General features: G+C 46.6%; 1 protein-coding gene across 1 annotated transcript; it reads right to left on the bottom strand.

The window, feature by feature from the left end:
• Positions 1–2761: 2761 nt before the first annotated feature.
• Positions 2762–4677, bottom strand: LOC109742103 (uncharacterized). The gene is made up of 3 exons (XM_045233614.1): positions 3497–4677; positions 3300–3418; positions 2762–3217 (listed from the first exon to the last, which is right to left on the bottom strand). The coding sequence occupies exons 1-3, from the start codon at positions 4488–4490 to the stop codon at positions 2762–2764; spliced, it is 1569 nt and encodes a 522-aa protein (XP_045089549.1). The 5' UTR covers positions 4491–4677.
• Positions 4678–11081: the final 6404 nt, after the last annotated feature.

The raw sequence follows: 11081 nt of genomic DNA, 5'->3' as shown, positions 1-11081 counted from the left end.
GACTCGGGACTATTCATTCCATTGTAGAATAAATCATATCCATTGATAAAGTAATAGCCCTTGCGCTAAAGCCACTTTGAAAACCTCAATCATAATACTGGTTTATTGATAACCATAATAAAAATCCAGCCATGTTGGCTATTAAAGATTTGAATAATATACCCAATGATTTATAAGCGCATGATTCCAATGGCGCAATCCAAATATATACTGGCGACTTATAGTCGAAAGCCAGGCCGGGTTAATAAACACCGGATGTTACCTTATCTCATACTGGCGACTTATAGTAAAAAACCAGGCCGGGTCAACAAACACCGGATTGTAGCTGATCGTATGCTGATGACTTATAGTCAAAAGCCAAGCCGGGTCAATAAACACCGGATTAGTATAATCTTCATCAAAATAATCCTCAAAAAGAAAGATTCAAAAGAAAACATGCAAGAAGCGATGCTTTTCATGGGCTGCCAGGCCCAAAAACGAGGCTTTTCATGGGCTGCCAGGCCACTGACACTACAAAAAAAAGACACATCCGTGACATTTTGGGCCGAGCGAATTTTTTTCTGTCATACATATGACACTTCTATGACGATAATTGTGACAAAACCCGGTATCATCATAGATGTGGTGGGCTCCTACTTCTATGACAAAAAAATCATGACAGAAAATGGGCTTTTCGTCCTGGGCGGGCCGGAGACGCAGCTGCATGACATTCTTTGGGTTGTCCGTGACGGAAAAAACCGTGGTAGAAGCGAGGGCGAGGAAAATTTCGGGGAGTTCCCGGTTACGGTGGGAGGTCGGGGGCCGAGCGATGCACGTTTCTCTCGTACACGTACGCGCGTGTGTGCGAGGCGTTGGCTCTAACTGAACCCGAGCGAGGTGTTGGGCTCTAACTGAACCCGAGTGATTGCACTGCTGGCTACGCATTACTGAACCCGAGCGATCGATCGATGGCTGTTAACTGAACCCGATCGAGCGATTCCTTCGCTACTGCTGCTAACTGAAGCCGATCGATGCTACCTCTGGATGCACAGTGAGCGTTGCTGGGGGGTTTGGATGAACAGTTCCCGGTGGGGGTGGATCAACAGGACCCGTGGTGTTGCCTCTGGATGAACAGGACCCCGATCGATCGAGCCGGTTGGGGCTGGATGAACAGGACCCCGTGGAGGGCAGGATGAACAGGACCACCCCGTGGAGGGCAGAATGAACAGTAGACGATGGAGGGCTGGATGAACAGTAGCCCGTGGAGGGGTGGTTGAACAGGAGCCCGTGGAGAGGGCTGGTTGAACAGTAGCCGGTGGAGTAGCGCGTGGTGGAGGCTGGACGAACAGGAGCCCGTGGATGAACAGTCGCAGGTGGAGGCTGGAGGAGGTCGACGGTGGATGAACAGTAGCCCGTGGAGGCTGGAGGGGGTCGACGGTGGAGATGAACATTGTCCCGTGGAGTCCCGTTTTGCGGTACGCCACACCCCTCCCGATGAACAGGACCCCCGTTTCGACCGTAGCGCTCCAACACAAGTCTGTTTCCTTCGTTTTGCGGTACACCACACCCCTCCCGATCAACAGGACCCCCGTTTCGACCGTAGGAGGTCCGTTTCCTCCGTTTTGTGGTACGCCAGACCCCTCCCGATGAACAGGATCCCGTTTCAAATGTGGCCGGTCGAACACAAGGTCGTTTCCTCCGTTCTGCGGTATGCCAGGCCTCGTTTCCATCGACTGTTCCGTCCAAGCCCTCCCGATGAACACGACGACGCATTCCATTCTGACCCAGCCGGTTGGCTCCCGATGAACACGACGACGACGCTGTTTCTCCGTTCCGACCCAGCCATGTACACGAGCCCTGGCCGTACGTATGCGCGAGTAGGTGTTCGAGACCCTGCCCGTATGTACGTACGTGGCCGTATTTTCTTTCTTGCACACTGGCCGCTGTACGTACGTGTACATGCTACCTGCGCGCCTCTACTACGACACGTGCGCGCCTCTACATCGACCAGTATGTACGTACACGTTCGCGACAGAATGACAATGCTACGTACGCTTCGACCAGGTGGGTCCCGACTGTCAGGCACTTCCTTGCCTGCGAATATGTAGCTGGTGGGTCCCAGCAGTCAGGGGGGCAAATCGTTTTTTTTTGCCCAGAAGCACTTCCTTGCGTGCGAAGATGTAGTTGGTGGGTCCCCGCAATCAGGGGAAAACGTTTTTTTCGCGAAATACGGTGGCCCGTCCGGTGGGTCCCCGCTGTAATGTGGAGGAATAATTATTTTTCGCGTAATAAGGAGGCACTTCCTTGCTGCGGCTGTGGACCCAACTGTCAGCCTCTCCATCTACAGTCCACGTCCGATGGAAGCCGTTCCTTAACCACGTTGACCCAAGGTTCAAAATTGCGGATATCGGGTTCGTATCGGATTGCCCTCGACATATCGGATATCGGATATCGGGTGATATATCGGACGATATGTAGTAATATCGGAAATTAAAATTGGTCTATAATTTTCTATCTATGATGTTATAGTTGCCATCATTTTTAATAGAATATGGAGTAAACCATGGAGACAAAAATGAACACACATTATGCTTGCCAAATCCACATATACAAAAAATCGGTTAGTTCATATCGACATAACCAAAACAGTAAGAAAAAAGCATACGATGAAACAAATAAATATCCTGTTCAAGTGCATCACGAGTAAATAGTTCAAACGTATTTCAATTAAGTGCTTGTAGGCATAATAGTAAATATTGATCCAGTCGCTTCATTGTAGATTTTAGTCATCGTCAAGGAAATTGTCCTCATTCTCTCCATCATCACTTGAAGAATCGTCCATTGACTGCATGGCTGTATCATCTTCCTCTTCACAGTCAGAAGACTCTTCTTCCGCCTCCATGGTGCGGGCTCTCTTTGACTTGCTTGACGAACCTTTGCTCAGTGCTCTTTTCTTCTCATTTACGCCAGCCTGAGCCAGTTCATCTTGTTCAACATCATAATCAGATGCATTTTCTCCTTGTCCATCTTGTTCTTCAGTAATATTTTCTTGCTGCTGCCCTTCAACACTCACCTCCCCTTCAATCCACTCATTCGGTGGTTCATCATCAACAAACTTTCTAGCTAATGGGTCTCTCTTCCTTTGAGCATACTTCCACTGAAGCCTTTTGTTAAACATGACATAGACAAGAGAATTCAATCTCTTTTGTGTTAATCTCGTCCTTTTCTTGGTATGGACCTACAATGAAGCGGCCATTAAGATCTAAAAAGCACAATATGCTACATGAAAAGGTAATGCATGAAGGAAGTGATGTACGTGCCCTCTCAAATGCACTCCAGTTCCTTTCACATGCAGATGAGCTACACGTCAAATTTAGAATCTTGATAGCCATCTTTCTTAATTCCTTTGCATCAGTGCCATGTGCTGCCCACCAATTTGCTGCAAATATAACCAAATTTAAGTTAGAAATTTGACAAGATAAATATTCTTAAAACCAGAGAGAGAGAGAGCTTTTACCTGGGATGATAGTTGTGCTTTTTCTTTGTCGAATAGCCATTGCAGAGCCAAAAGAATCAGTGCCATTAGTGTACATATTAAGCTGGGCAACAATCATATCCTGTAATTTGTCATTATCATGGTACACACGACCTGCGCACTGTACAACTGTTGCGACGAAAACCTCTTCCTCCAACTCTGCCTTGTTCTCATAATAAAATAATGGATTCAAGTAGTATCCGGCTTTATGCAATGGAGTCTTGAGTTTGTCGTTCCACCTTTCATCAATAATATCCCAAATAAAACCATATTTCTTTGCATTTCCATCAAAACGGACAGCAATTTCCTTTTTTGCATTTTCAAGATCACCATAAAGGTAACCCATAGCAGGAACATCTCCATCCACCCTTCTAAGTACAAATGCTAGTGGCTCAAAATAGTTTATAAGTCGCAAAATTGATGACCAAAAATCGTTGCCCATGACCAACTTAGCAATAACTTTTCCTGCTTTTTGCTTAGCAAACCTATAGTCGCTCCACTTTGTTGATCCGAACATTTCTTTCAGTTCTTTTCTTTTGTCATATAGACTTTTCAAATTAAGGTAGCAAGTGGCAAAACGAGTAGTTCCAGCTCGAACTAAATCACGATCACCAGTAAAAGAACGCATCATAGACAACACTCTAGTGTGGGCATAAATGTAACATGTAATAGACTTTGCTTTCTTAATTGTATTCTGGATAGCAGGCTTCTTACCAATGTCCTCAAGCATTAGATCAATGGTATGTGCTGCACAAGGAGTCCAATATATCTGAGGATATTTCTGTTTTAGTAACTTTGCTGCAGCCATGTTATTTGAAGCATTATCGGTAACTACTTGTAAAACCTTCTCCGGACCAATTTCATCTATGCATGAGTGTACCAAAGAGTAGATGTAATTAGCATCATGAACATCTGCGGAAGCATCTACAGCTCGGAGAAACCACACACCTCTAGCAGAATGAGCTACCAAGTTCATTAGGCTTCTTTCCCGTCAATCTGTCCACGCATCTGTCAAAAGAGAGCATCCAGTCAACGACCATGCCTCCTTGTGCGCATTTGCATATTCATCTAGTGATCTGACTCTATTCTCCAACAAAGGAGTGCCAAGCTGATAAGGAGAAGGTTTCTTCAATCGTGGGCCATATTGTCCAATAGCTTCTATCATTAAATCAAATGAATCGAGGCGAACGGCATTTAATGGAATTCCAGCTTGGTAAAACCAATCTGCAATGTATTCATGAGCTCTCTATTTCTCTTTCAACTTGTATGTTTCATTTAGTGTGGTTTGAGTGCTAGTCCGAGAATTCTTTCCTTTTCCACGAGCTTCTTCTGGTTTCTCACGATAACCATCAAGTGGTCCTTTAGTCAAAGACCTCTTTCGCACTAAAGTGGTTGATTGACCTTCCTCATCATCCTCCTCCTCAGCAATATGAACCTGACTTCTAAGTTTGTTCAACTCTTCTTCTTTATGTAGTTCCTTTTGTTCTGCTGCCTCAAGGATTGTCTTCATTTTATCCCTAACATCTTAAGGAACTTGTGTGCATGGAGTAACCTGGCCTCTCAATCCAGCTAAATGTTGCTTCATCCTGGTGATTCCTCCACTGAAGATACTTTTACAGAAATTACATCCAACATTGTTCGGGTGCTGCTCACTTGGCGAAAATGCATACTCCCAAGCTGAATCCTTTTTTTGCTTATTTTTGGCAGACACTGCTTTCTGTGCTGCTGATGAAGTCGCACTTGCTGACATGATGAGCTAAGAAATTACACAAAATATTCATGATTAGTTAGCCACTTAATAAGGCATAAACAAAAGAACTAGTGTACTAGACTGCTAGTACTATACTAGACAGAACGAGTGTACTTGTACTAGACGCAAGAAGCAATTCAAGCAATGTGGCAACAAGGACTTGAGGACAGAATGCACATTCGTACTGTATGCTTAAACCTGAATGTACATTCGTAATATTTGCTTAAACCTGAACTAGTGTACTGCGTGTCTCTCTCTCCCTCTCTCAAAAGTCAAAACCGAACAAGTGCTCTGTTTTTCCTCTGCTTCGTGTGTGCGTGGTAGAAACTGAACTAGCTTGCATGTGTCCGTGCCCGCCGCCGGCAAGCGAGACAAGGGCCAGCCGCAATCACTACTTGCTTCAAGCTCTTTGGTTTGCAGCTTGCCAGAGAAGGTTGTACCATTGCAGATGATGAACGCTGAAGGATCTAATGGCAAGGATGGAGTAGGCTTCCAGCCGGAGAGCAATGGAGAAGGCCGTGTAGTCACCTGTCCGCTGTCGCAGCCGGCGGCCGCCAGAGGAACACGTTCAAGATCCCCGCCGCCGCCGCTGTGTACAAGTACGCCCAGGAAAAGACCTAGGTCTATTAGTACTATGCAGGCTTGTGCACGTTTGTGGGCTGGGCTCATCGAGTTATTGTAAATTGGGCCCCTTTCACATATCGTCCGTATCAGTCAGACATTTATCAGCCCGAAATTGCGGGCTGACCAGCGATATTGCGGCCGGTAAGTTGAGAAACTCAATTTTCTAAACATAACTTAGCTTCATATCGGTGGGCAGTCAAAACCGGTATTGCGGCGGATATTGCGGCCGATACGACCGATATTTAAAAGCTTGTGTTGACCACGCCGCGCCGAGAGCACCAGGGCGATGGACGATGGCGAGGCCTAGGAAGGGGATGACGCGGAGCCGGGGAAGACGCGGCAGTGGAAGCCCGCGCGGAGAGGAGTACGAGGGTTCACTGGTTCGGCTGCGGTGTGAGGCTGCCGTCGCCGCAGGGCCTGGCCAGCGGTGGGAATAGTAGGGGGCGGTGAGTTCTCCGCGGCAGCACAGCCGGCCACGGTAGGCAGGAGCATGCGGCACGACCGGCGCTACTTTGGGCCGTTGGATGGACATCATACGGTCACTGGAGCTAGAATCATGCATATTGACTAGGTTGACAAAGCCCTCCGTCCCCATCAACTTAGTAGGCCCACAAGTCAGCCTGCCACTATACTGGGTCCCAGCTAGCAGGGGGTATTCATTTTTTGTGCGTAATAAGGACGCACTTCCTTGCGTGCGAAGATATAGCTGGTGGGTCCGAGCTGTCAGCGGCGGTAACGTTTTTTCGCGAAATACAGAGGCCCTTTCGGTGGGTCCCAGATGTCAGGTGGAGAAATCATTATTTTGTGCGTAATAAGGAGGCATTTCCTTGCGTGCGGCCGTGGACCCAGCTGTCAGCCTCTCCACGTACAGTCCACTTCAGATGCATGTTGGTCGTTGACCACGTTGACCAGGCCGCGCCGGTAGCACCAGGGCGGTGGACGACGGCGAGGCCTAGGAAGGGAACGATACGGAGGCAGGGAAGACTCGGCAGTTGTTTCCCACGCGGAGGGGAGTATGACTATACGAGGGTTTACTGGTTCGTCTGCCGTCGCCGGAGAATAACAACAGGTGTGGGTGAGTAGAGGGATGGCTAGGCCAGCGATGGGAGTACGGTGGGGCGGTGAAGCCTGCATGGCAGCACAGCCGGTCGCGGGGAGGAGGGAGCAGGCAGTCCCGCCGGCGCTTGTTTGAGCGGCTGGAGTAGGAAGAGCAGAGATTTAAGAAGCACGACGGCCGTTGGATGGACATCCAACAGTCACTGCTTGTGCGTCAACCTTTTTTTAGGAAAGCCTCAAATCTGTGGAAAACAGCATACAACCCATCTGTCATTATTTCTAATAATTTACAGCCCATTTGCTAATTCTGAAGGTTTTTTTTGGAGCCCATATTCTTTTTGTTAGCATTACAGCCCATATTGTGGCCACGGTTAAAAAATTATACGAAATGTTGCATATTTCGGTGCGGTCCAAACTGTTTTTAATCCCGAAATTTCGAGTCACATTCAAACTGATTTTAAAAATAAATGTATATCAATATAAAATCCAACAAATTGTCCACGCATAAAAATTAATGCAATTTAAAATCTTGAAATGAAAAAAAGAAATTTGAAAGTAATTGCCGCTTTGATGTGTTTTAAAAATGTACATCCCATTTCTCATTACTGATAGGCCATTTTCTCGTCCAGCCGAATGAAACTCTCCTCGTCTTGAAAGATTTGCAGCCCAATAGGCCTGACAAAGCGACTTACTTGGCAAATCACGAAAAAACTGGGCTAGCCATTTTCAGAAAGAAAAAAAAACTACCGGGCTGGTATGTGGTAAACATAAAAGAGAAGGCTGTCTAGACATGCCAGAGTGCCCCGCACAGCCCAGTTGACACCCTGCTTCCGTCTCAAAAACAAATTAGATAAATGCCACAACAAATATGGCGATTCATAAAAATGCCACTGCAATTTCCAAACTTTGAAAAATGCCAATGCAATTTTTGCAAACTTTGGAAAACGCCACTGCAATTTGCAAACTTGAAAAACGCCACTCCAGACTTCGAAAAATGCCATTGGGGATGGCATGAAATGGCATTTTTCAAAGTTAGGAAATTGCAATGGCATTTCTTAGAAACACCAGATTTGGAGTGGCATTTATCAAATCAACCCAAAACAAAATAACTGGGCGAGCCGCTGGGTCCCTGATGTCAGCCGCTCGTTGTGCAACTCTCTCGTTTATTGACTACGTTGACAATGGCATGGGACCCAGATGTCAGAAATCCATTACGAGGAGCCATTTTTTTATTGGATTGAAATAAGGAAGCACTTTGCTTGCGTACTGCCATGACCTTGGCGGGTCCCTGTTGTCATCCTCTCCACGTACAATCATCGCGTGGTTGTGTACGCGTCAACTTGGTAGGCCCACAAGTAAGCCTCTAAACCCGTGGAGGACAAATACAACCCATTTACAAAAATAATAACCCATTCCATATGTTCAAATGGAAAGTTCAACATTCAGAGCAAAGTAACAGGTCTGATCCACATATAGAGTACTGAACTTCCACGTTGACAACCATCATAGCCAAGTTAACTATCTACTTCCACTAATACTCTAGTAGCGTACAAGTACTAACTTACTCTTAGCTAACTAGACGATGCCGGCCGCCATCTGCGGTACACGCTAAACGCCGGCACCGGCGTCCTCCGCCTCGCCTCGGACTTGCTAGAGGTACGATAGGGCGCGTTGCTCGCGCGCGTTGGCCCTTTCCATGCCGGGGTGGTCCACCGAAGCTTCGGCTTCTAAGCGGGAAACCCACTTGACGAGCTAGTAGTAAAAATCGGCGTCGCGAACGCGTGCGTGCCCGACAGCCTCCAGGGCTATTTGCCGGGCGCCGGCCTCCACGTAGTTGGCCCACGTGCGGGCGCTCTGCTCGTTACTCAGAGCGTCAGTGCGCTGCTACTCCATGTCCCGCTGGCGGCGCAAATCGGTGATACGCTGCTCATCCGCCAAGCGGTCGCGCTCCAACAACTCCTGCTCCTCCGCCAGGCGGCCGCGCTCCAACAAGTCCTCGATCTCCGCATTGCCATCTAAAGACCGATAGAATGCCTCCTCCCTTCATTTGCCTTCCGGTGAAAAACCGAACACTAGTTCCGGCGGTGACCGCCTCCGGCCACGCCTATCGCGGATGGGCGGGGGCATGGCGGACGTGGCGAGAGCGAGGATAAGTGGCGAGCAACGTCGGGCCGGTGGGGGCTTATGAGGATAGCGCGAGTTGGGTCACGGTGCCACCATAGAAGGCCGAGAAACAATACTTATAAGCGGAAGGTAGCGCGACGGTCATCGGAATTCAATGCATAATGACGCAGGCATGGCATAGTGCACCAGCTTGCCGTGAAAAACTAGAGAAACTGAAATTCTGACTGTGCCGTCCCGTCCCGTCCGTGCTGGGTTGCACGCCGGCCTTACGGTCAAACGAGTGCACTCGAATCATCTCCCTCCTTGTCAATAATGATTCCACGGATTTAAAAGGCCCGCAACAATTAAAGCGCATCTTTTTCGCATCAGTTAGCAGCCTTAATTATGGCCGGCTGCATGCGGGCACTCAAAATCGCTCGCAGCCAGTACGCGGAGCAGCATGCAACGAGTCGCAGCCGAGGGCATTAATTGATGAACTTTAGCTGGGAGATAAGGCATTTGCGAATGTTTTTGCTAGCAGTTTCTTCAGATTCGCATGGCATTTTCTTCAGAGCAGCTTGTCAGTTTCTTCAGAGGTAGACATTTCTACTCAAAAAACTGCCACTTCGGATCTTGCGTCGCAACTAAAACAGCCAGGAGCGCATTAGTAGGCTAGCTAGTGATCGATCGGTAACTTGTAAACACTGAGCGAACATATATAAGGAACTGTTAATGCATCTCAATGATTCACAGATCACATACAAATATGTAGCTCCAAAAGCAAAGATCAGCCACAACTAAAACCAACTAGTACGATTCCCATACATAAGATCAACATGTTAATGCATCTCAATGATTCACAGATCATATACAAATATGTAGCTCTAAAAGCAAAGATCTAGAAAAAACATATGTTCTTCCTACTAACATGGATGCTTCTCTTGGCCAACATTCAGTACAGACTGAATGACAAATTTGTTTGTGAAGTCTACAATTCCTCTTGCAAACGTAAGTGGTTTCACCAATAGCTGGAACCATGGGAATGAACCACACATGATGGAGGAACATCCACTGCAATATGATTTGGTCTTCTCTTGATCACACGGCGAGACTATTTTCGGAATACAAACTTTAACTTAGGCAAAATGATGCCCATTGTATAATCAGACCAAAGCAATGAAGCACCTAGTGTTGGCCAATAAATAGTACAGTACTACTTTTCTGCAGTCCATGAAGTGACTATCCAATCTTTCTGTATCTATTTTCAAATGGCACTGCATGCAGTGACTATACTATTCTCTTGTGCAGTTCAACAGAAATTGTGGTCACTTTGTGTGTTTGCTAAATAGCAACGGGCAGACATATCTGTCTGCACAAATAGCAAGCAGCTAGTAAACATATGCCCCACCTTGTATTTTCGGTTTAAACATGTCTTCCGCTTAGATCTGTCATGTTTTGCACTGGACAATTTGATACAGTAATGTTCTGCCCTGGACAATTTCATACTGAATTGATTTGCTTGTTCAGAGCAGAAATATAGCGCCTATTCTTCATCAGACCAAGGATATCCATGTTCGCAGTGATGGAAGAGGTGAAATCGATACAACCGAAATTGAGCATCCAGTCATTGAATCATGTCCTGCACCTCCAATGTAGGTCCACCCTGCCAATAAATTCACATGCAAACCACTAGTATTACTATCTAATGACAGTACAAAAAGAGTAGCAAGATAGTAGCAAACCATGTACATTCTTAATGAACAGCTCATAGTGCCTCCAATTGGATATAAAGGTTTGGGAGAAAACATGCTCCTAATGTTGAACCAGTTGGACTTTTTGTGTAGTTCCACTAAACTCGAGCATCCCTGTTTGCATAGATATTGAAAGTGTGATTACTATAAAAGTGGCACTAGTTGAAGCATAGACTCACAAATATAAGCATTCCAATTTCTTAATGGGAAAAGGTAGCAAGACTGTTTCTAACCACCTTTTTGAAGGAATAAATAAGGCAACAGAGGCTGATGTCAGAAAGGC

The sequence above is a fragment of the Aegilops tauschii genome, chromosome 2 (assembly GCF_002575655.3).
Source record: "Aegilops tauschii subsp. strangulata cultivar AL8/78 chromosome 2, Aet v6.0, whole genome shotgun sequence".
Taxonomy (NCBI): domain Eukaryota; kingdom Viridiplantae; phylum Streptophyta; class Magnoliopsida; order Poales; family Poaceae; genus Aegilops; species Aegilops tauschii.
Note: the sequence above shows the minus strand (reverse complement) of the source record. Positions and strands in the feature narration are given on the sequence as shown.

Bases quoted from the DNA above. Each gene is read 5' to 3' on its own strand.
- LOC109742103 (XM_045233614.1), bottom strand. From the start codon at position 4,490: ATGAACTTGGTAGCTCATTCTGCTAGAGGTGTGTGGTTTCTCCGAGCT. The intron at 3,419-3,496 runs GTAAAAGCTCTC...TTATATTTGCAG, and splicing joins AAGCACAACTATCATCCCAG to CAAATTGGTGGGCAGCACAT. The intron at 3,218-3,299 runs GCACGTACATCA...GCTTCATTGTAG, and splicing joins ACTGGAGTGCATTTGAGAGG to GTCCATACCAAGAAAAGGAC.